Here is a 26099-nt window from a genome sequence, read left to right as displayed (position 1 = left end):
TATTTGGAAAGCTCAAAAGGACACATTCATTGTCCATATAGCTATTGTTTCTTGAGAGAATGTATAAGACTTGGACAAACTAAACAAAACAAAGATTATTATATCAGAAACTAAGCAGATAGAGGATAAAATTGACCAACTGTTTTTGGGTATGTTACTTCTGTGATGATATTTTTAAATTAGTTATATTATTACACATTGGCATGTTTTCTCCAGGTGTACAGAATTCTCCCAGTACAAAATCTGAATGGATACCCTTATCAGGTCAATGAATACAATACAAATCCTTGCAGTGAAGAGATTTATTACTACTACTTCTATGAAAATTACTTGGATACATTCAATGTTTTCAAGGTGAGTGGCATTCTATGAACTTGGTATGAGTAATAAAAACAAATGTGCAAGTAATATATGTTTCTGTACCAGGGAATATAAAAGCATCAACACACAGAGCAGTACACAAATCCAGCATTTGGGAAAGAGCTTTGCTACCTATTCTGTAAAAAAGGTTTTAAGTACTTTTTTAGCCATAAATTCATTAAACAGGTTCTGTGAAACACATTGGTTGGCTATAAGCAAAAGTCACATGATGGGAGCTGTCTTCACTCACAAGTAATATCAATACTTTTCCTCATAGGCATTGTAAACAGTTATTTAATGAGTTATCCAGTAAACATATGTCCAAGCATCATAATCACTATGTACTGAACATACACAAAAAGATTCTGAAAAGACTAATAAGAAAAAATAGCTGCACAACAACTATGTGCTCAACAGTGGTTTGTTGAACTCAAAGGTATATAAAGCTTAAAACTAATAGGTAGAACTGTACACTAAAACAAGTAATTAGTCCTAATCAATTCTACTGTGATATTGTGCTAATCCTACTGCACAGAACATGGAAACCAGATTGCATTTCATATGTCTCAAGCTCATTTAGGCCATAAAAGGTAAAATATCTGCACAGGGAAGGATGGGCATATGTGGGCAACACTGCTTCCCTCAGATTGTAGAGAACGTTAGCCCAGTCTACTGACCAGGCTGGCACCAAGAGAGACCTGGTATGCAGCAGCTGTTTAAAGGCCAAAGAACGAGTTCCTTCCAAGCAACGTGTGTTGCAGTGAATGAAGAAGGCACATGTCTAGGAATATTCATGAGTCACTGCTCCAAAATTGTTGCACATTTAACATGTAAAACATTTTAAAAGATATTTTAATGTAAAACTTTTGTTTTTAAGAAACAGCAAAATATAATATTATTTGAGAGCAGTATGTATGACAAAAAAGCACCAATATTCATTATTTAAATGTATAAAATTATTTTAATGCATTACAACTTCATCAGGGATAGTTAGTATATATTAAATCTCTTATTATGTTCATGTGAGATGTAGCATTTATCTCTCTTTGAAATGCATTTTACTGCAATTACAACTCAGGGAGATGCGGGATGATTTTGCAATGTGCTCAATTTATCCTTGAATAATTCTGATACTTGAGGAACATGATATTCACACAGGTTTTTAGCAGACCGAATGGCTGTACTTACAAATGTATTTATTTCTATTCCTAATATCATGGCAATATCGTACAGAGTCTTCTGAATTGTGCATACGTTCTTCATTGTGTGAGATATCACACTAATGTCATCTACAAACTAAGTTTTTCACAAATACTCATGTCAGGAAATATGTATTCCAGTATGTGAGAATTTCTTTCAAAGGTGAATGCCAAGCACCTCTACTGCCAGGGTCTATATCACTACATTGAACCATCACTTCAACACATTCCCCCCACTCCTTGCTAATTATATATACTAACTCCAAGATTGCACTACTGTGGGGAAAGGGCAAATTTCCCGATCCTCACTGTACTGTGATCTCAGTATGAGCAGTTCAACGAACTGATGTAAGTGCACTGAAAATGCCATTTGCTGGATGGACTTTTTGCTGAACTGATAGGGACCCCTATTGCCAGTATAAATGAAAGTGAATAGAGATGGCAGCTTGGTCTTTTCCTTTTTGACTGAATGGGCCAGTGCATTATTTTCTACAAATGATACTGTTTTTTTAAAGTCTTGTGTAATTCTAAATCTTCACAGTATATCATACATTCTAATATGTCAAAGGTCTTGGGAAATCCAAAAGAAGAGATAACACTGGCAATTTTTACCATTTGTGCTAGTTGCTACATATTCATCCCAATATGGGCAAAATCAGGTTTTTATTATGAAGTGTTGCTGAAGTAAGCTATCGTCTACCCTTGGTGCAATCACTTTTGTAAAAAATGGTTATGTCTAATGGCAAGAGGGAAATGACTCAGTAACTCAAATGAAGTAGAAACTATACTGTCTTATTCAGAAATAGTGCCAAGTAAGCTATTCCTGCTGAAGACAGGGCCTCTATCTATTATGTGGCTTGATGTAGTTGGGGGACTTATTCATAGATTCATAGATTCATACTAAGCTAACTGCTCTTGTGAGCCATTTTAAGCTTAGCCAATTATCCCTTGTGAGGCTCAAACTCTGCACCTTGTGTTTGTAAGGCAAACACCTTAACCATTAGGCCACCCTCCCAACCAAGGTCAGCTATAAATGCTTTATAACAACTCTTGTAAGCCTTGAGACATCCCTTCTCTGGGCCTGCAATCAAGGAGACTGAATCCTCACTACTGGCACCTGTGTGGAGAGTTCACTGAGAGAACAACAGGTACACACAGTATTTCCAGATGCAGCCCTCTGCATCAAGCTCAGTTTCCCTTAAGAGCACACAGGAAACCCAGGGTCTGGATTTCTTTATATTTGTTTCCCTCCAGCACCCCAGTACGGATCCCCGTTAGCACAGCCACAGGGTGGAGTCCTCAAGTGAGTGTCCAAGCCAAGTCCTCCAGAACCTCCTCTGTGAAACCAGTGTTTCATGTCCCTGCTCCCAGCAGTTGACACACACACTCTTTAGGATTTGATTTTTCACACACACACACACACACACACACACACACACACACACACACACACACACACACACACACACACACACACACGCACACACACACACACACACACACAAAACTGGATAAGGCTGGCACAGATTCACTTGCTGTGCCCCCTTCTGCCCAGACTATAAGGTAGTTTCTGCCACTAGACACTCCAAAGCCAGCTGCTCTAAGGCTCTTACAAAGGTACCAATTATACTGTGTACAATTAATATTAATACTAATAGTAATGTTGACCATACAGCAAGGCTTTCCAGAGTGGCCAAAGTTATCACCTAATAAATATATGCCAATATTCTCAAAACTTAAATATTTTCTAAAAGGACCAGGCACATTGAAAAGTTTAAATATATTTAATAATAAATAATAAAAAATAAAAATGAAAATACTAAATATCTATTTACAGTAAACACCAGAGTTTCAGTCACAAGAAATATTAAAATAACCCAGATGAATAGAGTCACACAGATACAAAAGACAGTACTTAACTAATCTCACTATATCTTCCAGATTAATCTAAAGACTGCTATTCCCTGGTCACTTACTAGCACAAGGCAAGATGAAGTGGGTGAGTGGTCTTCCTTCTGTCAGGTTTCAAAAACAGAGTGCTTAGTCTGACGGAGAGACTTCTAAATATAATATCTAAATATTATTTTTGGGATAGCTTACAGAATGACATCACATCGGGTCATCTGATTCTGTTTCTCACACTATCACCATCACTAGAAGCTGATAGGATTTTAGCATCTATGCATTACTATACACACAAATATAGCTTTGCTCAGATCTACTGCAACTTCTGGAAGTCATAAAACCATAAAACATTTACACTGTTTTTACATGCGCTAATAAACCTTACTTTTTACAGACATTGTGTCGCTGGCTGCAACAGAAGTGTAAGTTACAATCTTTATGGCCTAATTTAATTTCATCTATTTTTAAATTTCAGATTAAACTCTTCTCTTTTAGTACCCTCTTTTAAAACATATACATTTAAACAGCTACAATAATGCATGTATATTTCTTTTATGTTCAGCAGCCACACTGTTGATATATTTTTAACACAAGCAACTTTACAAATACATTTTTAAACACAAGCATCTGTACAAATCAGTTTGATATACAAATGACATATAATTCTTTACAAAATTCCAGCTAGCTGTGTTGGCATATGTTACACATCCACTGCCCTACCTCTCATGGCATAGCTGGCAGTACCTCTCACACCTCTCTCCCTTTAAAGAGTCAAGCTAGTTTTTCCAAGCATCCTTGAGAAATGTTGCTTGAGAGGAATGGGCCTATCTGGGGTACATTATCCCACACCCTGTCTTAAGATCCCATCTGCCTTAGCATTGTTGACCCTACTATGGTGTTGCACTGTCATATCCTATTTCTGCAAACCTAGGCACCACCACAGTAACCTGGCATTTTCCTGTTTAGCTAGACCCCCCCCCCTCAACTTATGCCATCTACTGCAAATACTCAGCACAAGGGCTTCCCTATCATGCCAAGGTTTCATTATGTTAACATGGTACAGTTGTGCCTCTGCCTCCTGTCTAGCAGTCCTACCATGTAATTAACATCACTGATCTTTCTTACCACTTTGAAAGGTACCTGACAAGCTGCCTGCAGCTTACTGTGTCTGATAGGAATGAGAACCATAACCTGCTGCCCCACAGCATACTCTCTGGCTTGAGCAATAATGTCATACCAGACCTTTTTCTGCTGTTGGGATCCTGCCAGGTTCTCCTGGGCCAAGCCCATGAGCTCCATAAGCCCTGTCCTGAGGTTTAGGACATATACCACAATAGACTCCTTGTGGGATTCACACTCACTCTCCCACTCATCAAGAATCAAATCTAAATACCCCCCCTCACCCTATGCCCATAGCAACTCAAAGGGTAAAAAAATGATGGATTCCTGGGGTACCTCTCTGTATGCAAACAGCAAATGGGGCAAATATTTGTCCTACTCTCTCTTAAACTGGTCTGCAAATGTCCCTATCATGGTCTTTAATGTAGAATTTAACCTTTTCACAAGACTCTTAGTCTGGGTACAGTAGGGAGTTGTCTTTAAGTACTTCAACCCACAACACTTCCACAGACATGCTAGGAGGTCTGAGATGAAACTGGCACCTCTGTCGGTCAGTATTTCTCTCAGAACAGCTACCCTGATGAAAATCTCTAACATAGCATTTGCCACCTTCTCTGCCTGATGGAGATCAGAGCCACAGCCTCGGGGTATCTAGTAGCATAATCTACTACCACTAGGACATACTTCTTCCCTGTGGAACATGGGGCACTTAGCGGCCCCACAATATCCACAACTACCGTCTGAAATGGCTCCTCAATCACAAGCAAAGGCATCAAAGGAGCTTTGACTTTGTCTTCTGCCTTGCCTACCTTTTGGCACTGCTAACAGGTCTTGCAGTTTCCTGTTACATCCATTGCAATCCCAGGCCAAAAAAAGTTCTGCATAATACATCTCTTGGTAAACGTTATGCCCATATAGCCTGCAAAAGGAATGTTATGGGCTATGGCTAGAAGTGCCAGATAGTAGGCTCTAGGCACTACCAATTGCTGTATTATTTTACCCTCTAGACCTCTCTTGGGGGTCAAGTCTCTATGCAGTAACAATTTGTGGTGGTATAGATACTCCCATTTTCCTTGAGAATCAGGGGCCTTCCTAGCTACCTCCCTGAAGCCTGTTAGTGTAGATTCTGAGAGCTGAGCCTGTTTCAACACTACCTTTGTGACCCTTTACAGCTCCCCTTCCACAGGAACTGTAGTATCCTCTGACAATGCTGCCTCACTGTCAGCCTGGATACTAACACCCACCTCTGCCCTTGCAATCTCTCTGTCTAAGGGAACATCAGTACCTACCAGCAGCTGTGGTTGGTTCACCTTCAGGCTCACTGCTACACAGTGGATCCCTTCCCTGAAATAATCACCTCACCAGTTCTGGGTGGGGTTTGTCTGGTACTCCCCCAGGCTGTCAGACCCACATGCTGTCTCCAAGCCTGACTGCATGCAACCACATGCACACAAGGTACTGCATTATCAAAATCATTCCCTATCAAGACATCTTCAGGGATATCCACAAATGCACCAATTTGCTTGCTTCCTTTTCCACCCTCCCAGTCAAGGTGAACCCTGGCCAAAGGCATTTGGAATGGGGTCCCTCCTAAAGCTCTAACTGGAGTGGAGTGCCCAATCAAGTACTGTTCCTCTTTAACCACTGCACGCGTCACAATGGTTATGTCAGAGAATGTGTGTCTCTTATATTGTCTCCAGACAACTTACTGCTGGCATACTGTTATTCCCACTTGATGGTTTCCCCACCTTTTGTTCCCCATCTTGCCTCTATGGACACCTATCCCCCACTGGTTACATTTGAAACATTTAATCCTTGATTATGGCCATGCACCTGAACTAGTGGCTTCTCCTGTTATTGGCGGACTCTGTTGGTGTGGTATAGGCTGCCCACTATGGGTTCTCTTATATCCATGTGTAGCATTGGCCATCATCTTCCTGTGCAGTGATGCCCTACTTGCTAAGTAGACATCCCCCTTTTTCCCCAGCTCATTTGCAGAGTTGCACTCTTGGTCTGCCAACCAAATTCTCATGTCCTCAGGCAAAGTGCTAAGGGCTTGTACCCTCAAAGGTCTGCCAGCCCTTCAAAAGTAGTGCTAGACAGTCAAGAGAAGAAGGTTAACACCTGCACTACACCTCAAGCAACACATAGCCCTTCCAAACCCACACCATCAACACCCACACATAGCAACACTAAACCCACATATGCAGTGGCCCTTAACATTAACCTGCCCAAGCACCAAGGACCTCTGAAGCTGAAATGCAAACAAACACCCATCACAACCAAAGTGACACATAGCTCACAACATCAGTGTGCCACCCAGCAACAGCCCCTAAGGCAAGACAATGTACCCGATACTTTAGTCATAGGTGACTCTATAGTCAGGGACACTGATGTCCCACTCACCAGACTGAACAAGGAGAAAAATACAGTCAGCTGCCTGTCGGGTGCCAGGATCTGCCATATAATGCATGCACTCAAGTCGCTCCACAACAAGTACAAATACAGCTCTGTCATTGTCCATGTTGGAGTGAATGACTTGAGACATACCTCCCTGGACTACATGAAAAGAGACATGGAAGAGCTCTTAGATCATGTGGCCCAGGCAGGTATGACCCTAGCCCTGAGTAGCATATTGCCTTCACCCAGAATGATACCACAGTATAAGGACAAAATGATTGACTTCAACAATTGGCTAAGCTTCTGGTGTCATTCAAAGGGGATCCAGTATCTGTCTGCCTGGGACGACATGATCAACAAACCACAATGCGTTGCCAGAAATGGTCTGCACCTGTCACCCCTGGGATTCAGGTTACTGGCTAAAGCTCTTGCCATCCCTATAGTGCCTTTTTTAGGCAAGGTTCAAAGGAAAAAAACACCACTGTAACAGATGCAAGCATGCAAAATCTAAAGGTAATGTTACTCAATGCTAGAAGTCTAAACCTTAAAATGCACTCTCTCGAGGCAGCCCTAAAATTGGAGAACATTGATATCTGTGCAGTAACTGAGACCTGGTTCAAGGCTCCAAAGACCACCCCTGCAATACCAGGCTACAACTCTTACCACACGTTTCAGCCATCAAACCAAGACCGAAACACTAAAGGTGGAGGAGTGTCCATATTCACCAAGGATATTCACACCTCCAGGCTAGTTGCCTAACACTATGCATCTGAAATTCTCCAGGTGAAACTAACACTAGGTAAGACTGCAATCCAAATTGTAGCTTGTTACAGATCCCCCACCATGCCCCAAGATTCTTACTACACCTTTCTAAACATACTAGAATCCAAATTGTAGCTTGGTACAGAACCCCCACCATGCCCCAAGATTCTCACTACTCCTTTCTAAACATGCTGGAAAATATTAAGATACAACCAAACACCCTAATACTGGGTGATTTCAACTACCCTGCCATTAACTGGGAAAACTACTTGGGTACCAGCACCTTTTCCCAACAGTTCTTGGAGTTCATAAATTCCAATGCCCTGGATCAGCTAAGCCATTGTCCCACCAGGGGCTCCAATATCCTAGACCTGGTCATTACCAACATGGGAGATAGATGCTCCACACCAGTGGTCACCCCTCATTGGTCAGGTCTGACCATAAACCAATCACCCTTGACATCCACATCCCACCCCCAGTAAGGAAACCTCCGTAAATAACTTCTCCAAACCAACTTCATGCTACTCAAGTCAGAAGTGACAAACTTCATGACACCCATGCAGACAGGAGCTGAAAGTTTAGACTGCTGAATCCTACACTAAGGCACTGTATGAGCACATTCACTTGTGCATGAATCATGCCATCCCAAATAGAACCAAGATGCTCTCCTCCAAAAAAAAGTAAGCCAATCTGGTGGTCCCCTGCCATAAACAAACTATACAACAGAAGAAAGAAACTGTTGCAGAAAAGAGGAAAATTCCAGGATGCAAAAATCTCCCTTATCAGCCTCAGTAAGAAGCTGAGATCCCTCATAAAATCGTACAAAGCTAGTTACGAAAATAAAATTGCCAAAGATTCCAAAGACAACCACAAGGCATTCTATAGTTATGTCAAGAATCTAAATGGCAATGCTCAGATATGCTCTGAGCTACAACAGAATGGCATTAAATACACTGATTCCAAGGACATTGCCAATATCCTGGCAGATTGATTTAGTGCCAACTTCACCCCCCCTCACCCCCTAAAAAGCCCATCTCAATACCAAAAGATTGCCAAATTCTGGTAATCATGGCCACACAGGTAGAAACCGCACTCTTCAAAGTAAAGAATACAGCATCCATGGGACCAGATGACATCCCTGGCTGTGTACTACATGAACTACAAAATGAACTGGCACCTCATCTAAGTGTCATGTTTAATCATAGCCTCACCTCAGGCTTTGTGCCCACTGAATGGCACACAGCTACAGTTATCCCATTCCACAAGGGGGGAGCCACCTTGGATCCCGGGAACTACTATCCTATCAGTCTGATGAGCCTGATCTGCAAGGGCATGGAACGTATTATCATGGAACTTATAAACAAAGACATTGGCAATCCTCAAACACTGGACCCCATGTAGTCTGGGTTTCTGGAAGGGCCGATCTTATCTCCTGAACCTGATTGACTTCTTTGAATCAGTCTCCAGAGCTGTGGATGAGGGTAAGGCATTCCACACAGCCTATCTCGACCTTGCCAAGGCCTTCGACACCATCCCCCACTCTGGAATTATAGATAAACTTACTAAGCTGGGCATAAATCCCTATGTCACTCGATGGGTTGCCAACTGGCTTACTGACAGAACCCAGACTGTAAAAGTAGCCTACTCCAAATCCAGTGCCAGACAAGTGACAAGTGGAGTACCTCAGGGTCCAGTCCTGGGACCGCTCTTGTTTGGCATCTACTTCTCTGAAGTACAGGCCAACACTAAGGAACTCTGGCTAACAAAGTTCACAGATGACTGCAAACTGGGAACCATTATTGAATCCCCAAATTATGTGGATATTCTACGAAAGGGTCTTACAGAAACAGATGCTTGGTGCCAGAGCCATGGGCACAAGCTTAATGCCAAGAAATGTATAGTTATCCCCTTTGGGAAAAAAACATGTACCCATGAATTACCACATAGGTGGCAGTGCACTAAACACCAAAAGTGTGATGAGAGACTTAGGGGCACAGGTGGACAGTGGTCTCACCTTCGATAACCACATCGCCACAACATTCAGGAAATCCTTCTATGTGGCACACCTCATCACTAAGGACTTTTCATCCAGAAAAACAGAGGTCATTGTCCCACTGTACTCATCCCTCATTAGACCCATTATAGACTACAATGCCTCATTTGGTATGTACCTCACAAGACATCTGCAACAGTTGGAAAGGCCACAGAAATACCTCACTAAAAGAATCACAGGCCTAAAGCAGATGCCCTATACTGAACCTCTAAAAAAAACTCTAGCTATACTCTGTGGCATATTGTCTACTCAGAGGCGATCTCTGCTTAACATACATGGCCATGTCAAACCCTGAGCTGTTGGACATGCTCCACTTAATGAAATCCCAATCCCTTAGAGCCACACACTCCAGGGATCTAAACCTTGTCATTACAATGAACAAAACATGCTGGAGGGATAGGTTCTTGACCCAGATACTCCCCATACTCTGGAATCGACTGCTCACACATGTCACGCAGAGTGCCTCCTTGGCCCTCTTCAAAAGGAACCTTGACAATTGGATGGGAGATAGGAAATTCACCCCAGGGATCATGTCAGTCACCCTGTTAGACAGGGGTCCAGGGAAGTAAATATTGTGGATAGAAATATCCAGGGAATTGTTATGGCTTGGCTTGTATAGGCCCTAGGGCCAATAGCCTAGTACCAACCTATGAATCTGACACCCACTCACTCCGCTATGAAAATAAGTGCCTAACTCAGCAATATAATCTCACACACTTTCATCTGCCTTGTGTCTATGCTCACAAAACTTTTCTCTCTAAGCTTCAGATGTTAACTTAAAGCATTCAAGTAAACAACATTTGGCTTTATCATAATTTAAACAATCAATGTCAGACAATTTAGAAACAGCAGTTACATCTTTACCATGGAGTAAGGGGGTCAGGAACCATACACAGAGCCCTTGGTCAACATTATACTGTGGAAGAAATTTACTAACCTTGACTGCTTCTGGAGTTCAGTTATTCCAATCCTCGTTACCTCCATAACCCTGGTGAAGAGTCAGAATCTCCCTCCCATCTTTGACACTGCTTCTCATTTTCTTCAGCCTCTGAATGCTGCAGTCTCTCTGTTGATTCTAATTGCAAACATTTGGCCTTTAGTTCAAGTCTCTTTATCTCCAGATGGATTTTTAAGTCCTCTGAGCAAAAGGCAAACTCTCTTGTTTCTGAAGGCTGCAAATTCCCATCAGCAGACTAGTTATCCTCCTGGTTGCTGATCTGAGCTGTGACTAAGGCTGAGATCATTTCCTCTTTAGTCAGATTGGCATGCACCAGTCCTTTGGCTACCCACTCCTTAGCCAGCTATATTTTTGTCAGCTTGCCATAATCCTCTGCTGACATCTTTGCCTGCTTTCCCTGACTAAACTAAACTAACAAAATAAATAAATAAATACAAATGTTTTGATATGAAACTCTGAATGTTTGCAGTGTGGCTGCTGAGAGAATGCACACCTTTAATGACAACTGTTTACAGGCTACAGGATTTCAATATCCACACCACTGCTCACCAATATGTGACGTCCCCTCTCTGGGCCAGTAATCAAGGAGCTTGTATCCTTACCACTGGCACCTATGGGGAACATTCACTGAGAGAAAAATAGGTACAAACAGTATTTCCAGATGCAGCTCTCTGCATCAAGCAGTTTCCCTTAAGAGCACATAGGAAACACAGCCCTGGGTCTGGATTTCTTTATATCTGTCTCCCTCCAGGACCCAGGTAAGGCTTTCCACTAGCACAGCCACAGGGTGGAGTCCTCAGCTGAGTGTCAAACCCAAGTCCTTCAGCACTCCCTCTGTAAAACCAGTGCATCATGTCCATGCTCTCAGGAAACTGACACACTCTCTTTGAGATTTGATTTTCACACACACACACACACACACACACACACACACACACACACACACACACACACACACACACACACACACCTGAGAAAGGCTGGCACAGATTTACCTGCTGTGCCCCTTCTATCCAGACTATAATGTATTTTCTGCCACCAGACACTTCAAACCCAGCTACTCTAAGGCTCTTACATGGGTACCCAATTATACCGTGTACAATTAATATTAGTACAAATGGTAATGTTGACCAAACAGCAAGGCTTTCAGGAGTGGCCAGAGTTATCACCAAATCAATATATGCAAATACTCTCAAAACACAAATATTTTCTAAAAGGATCAGCCATAATGAAAAGTTTAAATATACTTAATAAATAATAAAAGAACATAAAAATACTAAATATATATTTACAGTAAGCACCAGTGTTTCAAACACAGAAAATATTAAAATAACTCAGATGAATAGATTCACATAGATACAGAAAAACAGTGTTTAACTAATCTCACTATATCTTCCTGACTATTCCCTTGTCATTTACTAGCACAAGGCAAGATGAAATGGGTGACTGGTCCTCCTGTGTCAGGTTTCCAAAACAGAGTGTTCAGTCTGACTGAGAGACTTTTCAATATAATATCCAAATATTATTTCTGGGATAGCAGAATTACATCACATCTGGCCATAGGATCATAGGAGATTACTAGGCTATCAACCCAGAGGTAATTTTAACCCTAGCCATTTCAACCCAATGTAATACCTTAGAGGTGCTAGTCAGTACCCAAGATTGCATTTAGTGATGACTGCTTTGTGATGCTATTCCCAATAAGAATTTATGGTGCCCCATCCACTCATCCAGTTTCCTCTTGAACATTGTCATAGAGGTGCTCTGTTTTACATGAATTGGTAGCCTGTTCCAAAGACATGGCAGTCACTGGGAGATAAATCTGTCCCTCCAGCATGTCCTATTTAAGTCACAGGCCATATTTAAGTCCCTAGTATGGATAACCCTAGACTCATTTGATTTATGGATATGCAGTAAGTTCATTAGGTTTGGGTCATGGGCTGCACTGTAGGACAGGCATAAGTCTTCCCTAAGAAGTCTATATGACATGGAGTATAGTGACAGAGATTTTAGTCAGTCCATGTAAGGCACATGCTGAAGGCCCTTGATCTTCTTCATTAGAAACCTCTGAGGTCTCTCTAGCTATTGTAGATGCTTAGTATGGTACATACTGAATGGGGCATTATACTCAATTATGGGCTGGATAAGTGCAGATTATGGGGGGGGGTTATAACTTCTTTTGCTCTTGAGGTGGTGCCTTTACTAATCAAGTGAGCTATGTGGAAAGTGTTCCTTACAATGGTAGACATGTGGTGGTTGAAGTTAAGGTCGCGGTCAACCTGTGACCCCAAGTCCCTTACCACTTCATGGGTTCTTAGGATATTGTTATTGATTTGGTAGTGAGAAGGGACATTGTTTATGCTGAAGGGAATGATGATGCATTTCTTTGCATTCATTTTGAGACTGTGACTAATACACAAGTTGTTGGTCTGTGTGAGACCCTCCTGGAGTATACTGGCATCATTTGGGGATTCAGTGATTGCACCTACTTTACAGTCATCTGCAAGCTTGGTCAGCCAAAACCATTTAGTTTTGACTTGAACTTCTGAGAAGTATATACCAAACAGTAGGGGGCCTGACCCCTGTGGCACCCCACTGGTAACAGGTCTGCTAGTTGATGTGGAGTCATCCACTTTGATAGTGTGTGTCTGGTTTGTGAGCCAGTTGGTAACCCATCTTACAGCAAAGGGGTTTACATTTAATTTTCTAAGTTTACCGGTAATGCCTGAATGTGGGATTGTGCTCATAGGCTCATATGTGTGTACTAGGCTAATGGCCCTGAGGCCTTTACAAGCCTAGCCATAGGATTACCCTGGCATCATGCCACCTGACATTAGTTCCCAGTGCCTCTGTCGAATAGAGCCACTGGAGTTATCTCGGGGTGAATTTTCTATTCCCCATCCACTCATCAAGATTTCTCTTGAAGAAGGTCAGCAAGGTGCTCTGCTTGACATGTATGGGAAGTATATTCCATAGCATTGGCAGTCTCTGGGTTATGAACCTGTTCCTACAGCACATTCTGTTGATTGTGGTAATGAGGTTGAGGTCTCTAGAGCATGTGGTGTGGTGGGATTGGGATTTCTTTAGATGTAGCATTTCTAACAGATCTGGGTCAGACATGGCTTTGTAAGTCAAGCAGAGATTGCCTCTAAGTAAGTGATATGAAACAGAGAATAGTTGGAGTTTTTTGAGTCTGTCCATATAGGACAAGTGTTTAAGGTCTAGAATCCCCTTTGTGAGGTACATTTGCAGCTCCTCCAGTTGTTGCAGGTGTCTAATGAAGTACATTCCAAATGGGGCATTCTACTTAATGATTGGCCTAATGAGGTAAGAGTAGAGGGAGACAATGATCTCATTTTCCGTGGATGCAAAACCCTTAGTAATGACATGTGCCACATAGAAGGACTTTCTGACCACAGTGGCAATGTGGTGATCAAAAGAGAGGTTGCTATCAACCTGTGTTCCCAGTCCTCTTATAATGCCTTCTGTGTTTAGTAGACTACAATCGATGAGGTAATTCATGGGAACTGGGTTTTTCCAAAGGGGATGATGACACATTTTTTTGGCATTGAGCTTAAGGCCATGGTTCTGACACCAGTCATTGGTCTCAGTGAGGCCATTCTGTAGGATGTGCCTTTGTCAAGTTGAGTCATGCTTTATGAACAGATTTGCCCCCATCAATGGCCTTGGTCACACTTTCAAAGAAATCCACCAGATTCAACAGGCAGGATCTGCCCTACACAAAGTCGAATTGGGTAGGGTCCAGGGTTTGTAGGTCACCTATGTCTTTATTTATGAGGTCCGTAATGGTGCATTGCATGGCCTTACAGATGAGACTGGTCAGGCTTATGGGTCTGTAGTTCCTGGGGGCTGTTGCTAGGCCAGCTTTGAAAAACTGTAGCTATTCTCCATTCTACAGGAACAAACCCTGTGGTTAAGCTATGATTGTAAAGGATGCTTAGTGGTGATGCTAGTTCATGTTTTAGCCTGTTTAGAAGACAGCCTGGGATGTCATCTGGTCACATAGAGACTGTTCTCTTTGCCTTGTACAGGGCTTTGAGGACCTGCTCTTCAGATATGTAAGGTGTGGGGGGGGGGGTTTGGGAGAGAGTTTGTTGTAAGTTAGGAGGGGGATAAGGGAGTGAAATTTTCACAAAACCTATCCACTAGCAGGTTTTACTATCTGGGGTCAGTGTATGTGATACCGTTGGCCACCAGGTCTGCACTTGCTTGGGTCCTACTCTTTAGATTATGTACTTAGCTGTAAAAGGCTTTATGGTTATCCATGGCAGTACTTGGTAGGCTTTTCTCAAAGGAACTCAGATGATTTGACAAGTTGTCTTATTTGCCCGTTAAGGCTGAGGAGGATGCTTTTCCATTGTTGGGTCCTTGCCTTTGCTTTCTTGGACAGCAACATTTTGTTTTTATGTTAGAGTTTATTGATGGTGGAAGTCCACCATGGTGGCTTGATTTTATTTGGGGCTCTGGCTTTGATTCTATCTGCTACAGCCGAGTTCATACACCTATGCAAGTGATTGTACAGGACTTTAGTGTAAGCTTTGATATAGTTACCACTTTCAGCTTTGGGTGGGGCTTGGAATGCATTTATACCTTAACCTAGGAGGGTATAGTTTGCCTTGGTGAAGTTTTTTAGTCTAATTTCACCCTTTGTGAGTTCTGGAGTTAGTGTCAGTTTGAAGGTAACTAATTTGTGGTCAGTTTTTACTAATGAGGGTGTAACAGTTGCAGCAATGCACATGTTTAACGTGTTAGTGAGAACCAGATCTAGAATGCTTGTTCCTCTTGCCAGGGTATGGAAAATTTGCTCCAGTACATTTGAATTCACAAAGTCAAAAAACTTTTGTGCTAGCTAGTTTGAACTGGAGTAGGTTTCCCAGTTGATGGTGGGATAATTGAAATCCCCCATAACCAGTGTGTTCTGTACAATTTGGATTGTCTTCAGTTTGGATACGTAGGCTGCATGGGTATTGTGACCCATGGAGGTGGATTTGTCACTGGCTAGGACTTGAATGGGGGTCTTGCCACTGTAACATGGACCTGGACTAATGCTATGGAGTTGTCCAGTTTAACTAGACATGAGGTGAACTTATCTCTAATATAGATTGAAACACTACCTCCTTTGGTTTTCACATGTTCCTTTTGCAGTCTAAAGGTGGGGAAGGCTTTGTAGCCTTGCAGGGCCAGGGTACTCTCTGAGGCCTTAAACCAGGTTTCTGTGACTGCACAGATATCTACATCTTCTAGTGATAGAAGTGCTTGCAGGGAATGCAGTTTTTGCTTTAAGCTTCTAGCATTTAGCAGCATGACTTTTATTTTGTACTGATTAGTTAATTTCATGTCAGTAGTGTTGTTTTCAAGACCTTGCCTAAAAAGGCATTATGGCTGAGGCTAGAGCCTTTGCCAGCAGTTGAAAGCCTAGTTTTGCCAGGTGCAAACCATCCCTGGCAAAGCAGCGAAGTTTGTTGACCATGGCTTCCCAAACAGACAGGAACTGGATCCCTTTGGAATGACACCAATACCTAAGCCAGTTATTGAAATTAATAATTTTTTGTTTATACTATGGCATTATTCTAGGTGATGGTAGTATGCTGCTCAAGGCTAGGGACATACCTGCCTGGAGCACATACTCAGAGAGCCCAGCAATGTCTCTCTTCATATAGTCCAGTGAGGTACGTCTCAGGTCATTCAGAACAACATGAACTATAACAGAGCCATAACAGTACTTGTTGCTGAAAGACCTGAATGCATGCATGATTTGGTGAATCCTGGCACTGGACAGGCAGCTGACCATGACTTCTCTTTGTCCAACCTGGTGAATGGGACATCCGTGTGTCTCACTATTGAGTCACCAATGACAGAGAAACTTGGGCTTTGAGTGTTACACCTTACGGCCCTGGTGGGTGAGACACTGGTATTATGTGTCATGGGTGCTATGGAGAATGTGTTAGCTGTATCAGTCTTGTGTTTTGCTAAGTTTTTTTCCTACACTATCAACAACACTAGGAGCTGCCAGGATTTTAGCACCTATTTGTTACCATACACACAGGTAGAGCTTTGCTCAGATCTGCTGCAGCTCCTGAAAGTCATAAAACCATAAAACATTTCTGCTGTTCTTACAGGAGCTAATAAACCATATTTCTTACAGACATTGTGTCGCTGGCTGCAACCAGATTTGTAAGATACAATCTTTATGGCTTAATTTAATTTCAACTATTTTTAAGTTTGAGATAAACCTCTTCTCTTCCAGTATCCTCTGTTAAAACATATACATCTAAACAGTTATAATAATGCACGTATATTTGTTTTCTATTTAGCAGGGCATACTGTTGATACATTTTTTAACACAAGCAACTTTACAAATACATTTTTAAACACAAGCATCTGTACGAATCAGTTTGATATACAAATGATATATAATTATTTAAAAATTCCAGCTAGCTGTGCTGGCATATGTTACATATCCACTGCTCTACCTCCACTGGCATAGCTTGCAGTACCTCACATCATCACACGCCTGACCAGCCCTGAGATCTTGCTCTCGAAGTGTGAATGGCTGCAAGGATTTCTTTCTGCATATTGGGGCCATGCAGTCTGTGCATATGTGCTGTAGGTCACAGAAGAGATTGACTTACTGTAGAATGTTGGCCCTTGCTCCCCTTGCAACTGTTAAAGTTGACTAATACATCTCACAAAAATGGTCTTATTGAAAAATTGGTGGATCAGTAAGTACTTCATAAAATGAAGTTAGCTGCAGTTCAAACATTGTAGTTTGTTCATTGTATACCATGCAAGCAGAATATAATGACCCTTACTTCTTTCCCTCAAATTTGTTTGCCAGAAACTTCATGGGTATAATCTCCATTGCACAAAAAAAACCTTATGCTGCATCTTTTCCTACCAAGAATTTAGGACTGCCATATTTAAGAATGTTTACTTCTTGCTTCAGCCCTTTTAACTGCCATCTCAACTATGGGTCACTACCTTTATCTTTTTTGAACTTCTTGCAGAGTGCACTTTTCTTGACTTCTTGGTATATAGTATCTTGTTCCCATTTTTTGGGATTTCATATTTCTCTAATAGTCTCTTTTTACCTATATTTATATGACACACCAGTGTCAGAGGGAAAGTACTAAAATATCGGTGTCAGAATGGATTTTTTCTAGTACAATGATTCAGTCATTGAAGTGACAAAAGGGATTTCTGTATTTCAGATCAAAATGTTTTTATTTTGAAAGGCATTGGTTCAACAGTTATATGCTGCCACTTTGAATAAAGCTCATAGTACTGTTTTGTAACAAAGCAGAGGGATATTATGGAACATTGTTTGTCTAAGAAAACCCATTAGCCTTGTATAGTTCTGTACTGAATACAGCCTTGTTCACGTGAAAAAAATTACTGAATGGATGAAGTAAAGGGATAGAAGGATGGTGTATGCAAATGTGCTGAGATGTAACAATATTGGCAGATTCTGAATAATAAGTGCATATTTCTACTGTTAATTAATGAATTGAATTATGATTTGAAGGAATTTTGCATATCTTATCTGCATTCAGCTTTGTGTAATAAAAGCTTGTAGCTATCTGCCATGTTAGTTTAGATTACAGGGAATTCATATCGGACTTCCCTTTATTCTACCAAATGCATTGTGAACAATAAATCTCTTGTCTTAAACTGCTTTTCTTTCTCAATGGATTTACTAAAGATGGATGATAATAAGGAAGCTCTTAACAGCCAGTAGGCTTTTGTTGAGACTCCTCTTCTGTCAGGTTTGCTAATACTCTTTAATCACTAGCTCATTTCCACACCTGTCTAAATAGGATTTTAGAAACAGCAAATCAAAGCACGCCTTCTGTTTTCTGGTCTGTCTCACCATCTTTGTAGTGTCAAGGCCATGATATTATGGTCTGATAATAAGGTTATCCACTCTCAGCCTCAGTAATAATGGATACCAATTCTGCACTTACCAGACAATAACAAAATAAACTTGCTATGTCATCTTTCTTTGCTATTTATGTGTAGTCCCTTGTGTGGGGTTCGTTATTCTTCACATGCTATTCAACATGCATTTTCTGAAGTCCTGAAGGTACAAGATGATATCAGGAGACCTAATTCTGCTGGAGAGTAAGTATTTAGGGACTGGGTCAGGCATGATGTTAAAATCCTTCTTCAACAGATAATATAGCAAAGATCATTCTACTCTAAAGGGTTTTCTCATTCCTCTTACAAAAAAATCCTAAAAACAGTTTTCCTGATAAAATGTGAGATTACCCTGCCATCTGTTTTTTCTGCATATAAAAATTTTCTGTGGATAGTAACCAGTATAGTCCTCTGTGAATTAGTGATTCAACTCACCTCCTCTGGCTGTGACTGAGTAAAATATACTTATAGGTTCATAGGTTCATCGGTGTGTTCTAGGCTAATGGTCCTGGAGCCTTTACAAACCTAGCCCATAGGATTACCCTGAAATTGTGCCACCTGACCTTAGTTCCCAGTGCCTCTGTCGAGTAGAACCACTGGAGTGATTCCTGGGGTGAATTTTCTATTTCCCATCCACTTATCAAGGTTTCTCTTGAAGAAGGCCAGTGAGGTACTCTGACATGTATGGGAAGTCTATTCCATAGCAAGGGCAGTCTCTGGGTTATGAACCTGTCCCTTCAGCACATTCTGTTGATTGTGGTAATAAGGTTGAGGTCACTGGAGCATGTGGTGCAGAGGGATTGGGATTTCTTTAGATGCAGCATTTCTAACAGAGCTGGATCAGACATGGCTTTGTATGTCAAGCAGAGATTGCCTCTAAGTAGGTGATATGAGACTCTTAGTAACTTCTCTCATGTTTTTTTCTTTTTGTCTCCTACATGGAATGCTGTGTGGTCATGTATGTTTTAGAATACTTCTACCATGCTTTTTACTTGCTACATAACAGCCATCCTTTCACTTTCCATGTCAAGTGGCTCTGGGAGGTATCCATGCAGATTGTAACTATAAGATGGAGTCACAGATGTGTGGGCACCTAATAAAAAGCATCAAGCAAAATGTGGTTTGGAAAATAATACACAACAATCCAACTAGATAATATCTTATTTTCTTATAACATGCACTGTTGTACCTGTAGTTATATATACTTTTTTTTCCCTGAGGCACATTAAATTACTTTAAATGTCCTTGTGATCTAGTGGATTTACTCCCATGCTGTCCACCGGTTGTATTCATTTAAACAACTCCAATATTAAGTTATTCTGTCTGATACCCATTTTGCTGCTGCTGTAGTATTGTGGCTTTTGTATGGAAAGCCTAGTATTCACAGTGGCAAGGTATTCAGAGTATTTGTGGGGCAGCTAATGTCTTGGCGTTTTAACTCCTTTGAGGAACGTGTAATAACTATTACTGAGGCATTGCAAGCAGTGCAGTAGCCCGATGAGTTGAGTAGTGCCCAGTCTGTTACAATAAATATATATATTGCATTTCTTCACTCGGGTAATCCAGCTGGTCAGAGAGCTATGCTGTTTCAGCAGAGACCCGAGGAGAAATGTTCCTGAAAAATTCCAACATTACATAAAGAAAATAATAAACAAAGGTACAGAAGTGATCAGCAGATATACAAAATTTCAACAGAGTATTATTATTTACTAGCAACATCCTGTAATGTGCTATGAAACTTTTCCTGGGGAGAAATGCTCTGGAAAAAGATATTGGCGAACACAGTAAATAGAGGTATACAAGCAGTCAGGAAATATACAACATTTCAACTGTATCATTAATTAATAGAAGCATCATCTAAAGAGTTGAGAGTTGGATTAATATTAAGAGGTGAGAGAAAAAGTTATAGTATAGGTAGAAGGAAGAAGAGGGAGAGGTAGAGGTCAAGAAGGAGATTTTGGACTAGTAACTAAGAGTATAGTGCTTGAAAAGAACAAGAGAAAGCAAAATACATCAACATTTATCTATAAGTGACTTTAATATTTGTTGAATTGGTTGTACCAATTCACTGAAACTCAAAAAAAATAATACTTGCTATTACAGTAAGTTGGATGCATTTTACCTGTTGTGTGAGCTATAGCTCTAAGACCTTGAATGATTAAGAAAAGAAAAAAGCTGTCTATAAGCAGGAGCTCATTAGGAATCCTGCTCATGGCCAGAATAGGGTCTGCAGTGAAAGAAAGTAGCCCCTAGTCTCAGCTAAGGGATGCAACAAGCACATTAGTTGTTTGTGGTGCACGTGCATGCCTTTTTGTGTCTCAGCATGTTCATACAGGCATAGAAAGAGTAAGCCAGGGCGGGGAAGCTCTTACAATGAAAAGGCACACGGACATTTATTTAGATCTACTTTTTGAGAAGACTAAATGTTGAAAATGGGAGTAGAGGACAGTAGGAAAAAAGGGGGAGGAAAACATGGGGGGGGGTACAGATGGGAAACTGCTAAGGAAAGAACTAAGGGAGGGAAAGGTGAGGTCTTTTTCTTTTTAAGAACAGGCACCAATTTTGTATACCAAAGAGATATACATCACATACTGTGAAACCAACAAAGTGTGGCAAAATCATGTATATATAAATATAATGATGTGTAGAGACTGGTGATAGGGGACAAGCATGTACAACTGAGGGTTTGTCAAGAAAGGTAGTTGGTTAAGGAATTAAGGGGAGGTGGTAGAATAGAACGAGGGTTAGATGGGTGAGCAGGGGCAAATGAACACACACAGAAGTCAAACCAGACTGACAGGGCAGGTGCTGAGACAATGAGAGAGGGCTAAGCCCAGCAGGCTAGAGGACACCAAATACACAAAAAACAAACAAACAAACAAACAAACAAACAAATGGAGGGCAATGGTGATAGGGAGCATTGGATAGCAAATAAGGAAAGGATAATCACAAAAGGGAGAGGAAACACCATTATGCGGGTTAGGATGGACTGCAGATGCCCCTGCATGTCTGCATCCTAGTGGCAGCCTATACCCCACCCTGGGGTTCCCTCACCAGTGGGCGCTGGCTTGGATGGTGTAGCCAGTGTTAGAAAGGGATGAGAGTTAATGAGCCACAGAAAGAGGCTCTGAGGGTTACCAATGTGGGCATCTAGCTGTTGATTGATCATGTCCTAAATTTCTGCCAGCTGCCTTCTTTAACACATTAGTCATGCCCCCTTCAATAGGTCCTATGTCTGTGCATGGTTTGATGATCTTTCAACCATAGTTGATGTATGGGCAGGGGAGGCGACCCTGGCAAGCAGGCTTGTGGTTATAGCTGATGGTGGTGCCTCAAGGTGGGGGGATTGACTGTCCTTGGTGTACTGACAGCAACATATCTAGATGCTGCTGCATATAATTGCAAAGCAAAAGGAGAAAAACATTTATCAAACAGACTCACATTTTTATGATAGCAAGAAAGAGGGTGGGAGAAAGAAAAGCATACATACAATGAAAAATACAATACGTAGGTATTATTCTTCTATAACCACTAATCCTGTGGTGCTGGAAAATGACAAGGCACCCAGAGCTCAGTGAACTAACACAAACTTTGATAGAATTCGACACGGCCTATCATTATTTGAATGCTTTTGTTAGAATAATTGTACAGGAACTTCTTCAGAATTGCCATATATAAAGTCACTGAATAAATAGTACATTTGCCATATCATGTGATCAAAATTGACAAATGAACTCTGCTAAAAACTCATTCATATTAAATAATTAACTAACCAAACATGAATTAAAACATGATTCATTTATGCATTATAATATTTTAATTTTAAAACAGAATTGACAGAATGGGTTTCGTTCAGACCTGGAAAACTGGTTGCATTGAATTTCAATTGCCATACCAGTTCACATTTGTTTAAATGTTAAGAAATAAAAAAATGCTTGTGCACCCATTAAAATTTGATCTAAAACCACAAACCAAAATCTATGTGTTCTATTCTCTTGAATGTGTTTATTAAGGGTATTAGGCATTTTATATTTCCTAATATCCACTAAGTGCTCATAAATCTTCTCTTTTAATTTTCTTGCAGTTTCTCCTACATAGAATGTTGGACATGAATAATGACTAGTTAAATACACTACTTGCTTTGAGTCACAAGAAAATGCCCCTTAACTGGGTATGGGATGCCTCTAAGTGTAAAATCATCTGCTAGTAAAATATTAGGACACTGGGAGCAGCAACCTCATTTAAGCATACCTAACCTAAGGTTGCTGCTTTTAACCATAAAACTTTTGATTCCAATAATTTCTTAAATTACTTATCATTTCTATAAATAATGGCCAGTCTCTCATCAGCTTTGCTTAAAATGGAATAATCTTCTTTAAATAAATTCCAGTTTTTCTCCAAGGCCTTTATTAAAGCTGCAATATCTAACAAAAAAAATGTAATAAATAATTTTCTGTTGTCACTAAAAGGATTACCATTACTACTAGAAATGCCTGGTAACCTATCACTACTACTATCCGAATTCAAGATATGTAAATATATTCCATTCCTTCTTTTATTCCACACTTCCTCCATAATTAACTACTACAAAGTTTTTTGATACCCTCTTCTGTAAAACATATAAGCTAGAAACGCATTCTCCTTATAAAAGGTATCTAATTCTTATGCCATTCTAGCAAGCCTCACTAGCTGGCCTTTTACTATTGTTTTTTTTTCTGGTATTTAGGATCCCAGCTATTAAAATGTTGGTACAAACTGGAGAAAGTGGGTTTCCTGTGAATATTAAAAACAAACTTTTTATTGGTAATGACCTTGGATAATTGAATGCCCAAATGCACAATTTTCCCTCACTACAGGTGTGTGTAAACCTTAAGAAATCCACTGTATTATTAGTATGTCTAATAAATTAATCTAATTTCTCTGTAGAATGTCTTCACAAAATAAAAATTTCATTGAGGAATTGAGTGTAAAACAACAGCTGACACCCTTTAAAGGAATTATTAAAACCTATTGCTGCTCCCAGTATGCCATTACTAAGTTAGCAAAAGAGGGAGCACAAGCTGCTTTGGTATCCCCGGTTACCCATTTAAAGTACTGGCCTTAGAAATGAATAAAATTATAATCCACTACTGTTTCCATCAGGGTCACCATGGGCATTAACTTTGTCTGCTTGCAAAACTGCCAACTTAAATAATAACTCCTCATACCAGAAGAAGTTCCTATACAATTGTTGGAACGAAGGTGCTTAACTAATGACAGTTTTATAAGCTCTGTCCAATTCTATTAAAGTTTGTATTAGATTACTGAGCTTTGGGTGTCCTGTCATTTTCCAGTACCACAGGATTAGTGGTTATGGGTTGTTGTGGTGTTCTGTGGATATTTACTTTCCTGTTTTTTTATTATTCTATGCCTGATAGTTAGTGTAATCAACACTGCAGTAAACTCCTTTCTTTCCCCAACAATGGTGAACTGATATACCATTCATGGTGGGGATCAAACTCATATACATAAACACATGAAACCTGAAAGGCAGTGGCTTAACCTACTGTTCTACTTTGCCATCACAACTACACTCTTCGGTCAAACAATCAACAATCATCAAACACTTATGCACACCACAATGCAGTGACCTATGAATGTAGTAGCTCATAGGCTATACACAGTAAGCTATTCACTTGTACAATACTAAATACACTGAAGCAGATCATAAACCTATTCTGTCATATGCAGGCCTTGTAATTAGAAAGTGTGTGCTGTGGAAGGGATGAGTATACCCAAGCATGTAAATGTTTGTGACAAATGTGTGTACAAAGCCATAATGAATAGAAATGAAAGGTGTTTAGTCATACAGTTGTAAAGTATCACACACTGTTGTGCAAACATTTAAAGAAAAAATGCATATTTATAGCACTAACCAATGGTAAGTGGAGCTGAATTGCCAGTTAATGACAAATAGCATGGCTACTGTTAACACCTATATGCATAATACCTACACAGTTTGCAACACAGATAGTTAAAGGTGTAAGGATGGTCAAAGCTGGACTGTAACAAGCAAGAGTCTACACCCTAGCACCTGCAAAGGTGCTCTAACCTTCCCCAGCACAGCTGTGTGTTATCTGCTATGGTCTCAGGGGTTGTAGAACAAACAGAGGTGTATCTAAGCTCTGTACACCACTCCTTGGCAGTATAGGTATATAACTGAGAAGATATACTTGCAGCATATTTCTGGTGCTTTGGATGTAACCTCAGCATCTGACTGGTTAAACCTTATCCATAAAGCACTGTAATGATGCTGGTGCTGCTTACTAGTTATAGGGATGCTGACTGCATCACTAGCTACCACAGTGAGACAGTACCGGGCATAAATGTTATATTTGGGTCCATCATACCCCAAATGTAGTAAATGCTCCTGGTGGTCACACTGTTACAAATATAGGAAAATGTTGCTTTCCTGGGTGCATAAGGCACAGCATCACCTCCTGATATATTTGAGCCTAGGGAGAGAAATATTTCTGGCATCTTGAGACCACATCTATGATTCAGGCTGAAATCTATCACACAACAAAGAACAACTCAGTTCTACCCTTGTATCAGGGTATATCATGGATGGTACCATGGAAGAGTAGTGGAAAATGTAAGAAATGGCAGCAAAATCTATACATTGCCACATAGTTTATGAGCCATAAATGCAGAATGTACTACTATTACTCAGTTTCAGGTTGGTACAACATGGAAGTATTTGTACATCCCCTTTGTAATACAGTTGGTGATGCATGCATGATGTGGCCACCAGTTGGCCAGGTGTCTGCATGATGATGTGCAGAACTGGATGAGATGTTATCCTACTGGCCAATGGCATGGAGAAAAAGAGCTTCATAGACATTAATGAGACGTGTCCTCAGGTGAATAATTATCATGCTTAGAAGGATGAATTATCTCAATATAAACCATGGCAGCTGCAGAAGGCCTCTCTGTGCTATAGAAGAGGTTTTAGAGCTACACTTTGAGAATACAGTACACCAGTAGGAGCTAATTACTAGTTGCTAAGCTGCCAGTGTTACTTGAACAATGTAAGGGCAACATTTTCCCTGGTAGTAGTTACTGTTAGATGTAAAAATTGCTTCTCTGCAAGAATTTGAGTTATGGGAACAGGTAAAACCTGTAAAGATGGAAGACTATAAGGTGGACAGAGAAGGGTATACACAGGTGTTGTTATTGTTAAGTGGAGGCATACACCAAGGCAATGAAATGTGCATGGCCTTCACATACACAAACATGCAGTATCATGATGTATTTATGCAAAATTAAATTAAGATGATTGTGTTATGAATGTTAACATGGTGTGCCACCTTCAAACGCTGTATTGTGCATTATAGAGGTTATATCTGCAGAGTTTGAAAATGTG

The 26099-nt window shown here is 40.6% G+C and overlaps 1 protein-coding gene across 1 annotated transcript in view; it reads left to right on the top strand.

Annotated features, from left to right (window-relative positions):
* LOC122794819 (alpha-2-macroglobulin-like protein 1) overlaps positions 1 to 26099 on the top strand; it is a 989874-nt gene that overhangs the window by 633823 nt on the left and 329952 nt on the right. The window contains exon 16 of the mRNA XM_044063423.1: positions 217 to 354. Within this exon, the coding sequence (XP_043919358.1) occupies positions 217 to 354 (138 nt within the window). The remainder of the gene's footprint in view (positions 1 to 216; positions 355 to 26099) is intronic.

The sequence above is a fragment of the Protopterus annectens genome, chromosome 2.part1 (genome assembly GCF_019279795.1).
Source record: "Protopterus annectens isolate FY-2018-M chromosome 2.part1, PAN1.0, whole genome shotgun sequence".
NCBI lineage: Eukaryota > Metazoa > Chordata > Ceratodontiformes > Protopteridae > Protopterus > Protopterus annectens.
The sequence above is the reverse complement of the archived record's forward strand: the minus strand, read 5'-3'. Positions and strand labels throughout refer to the sequence as shown.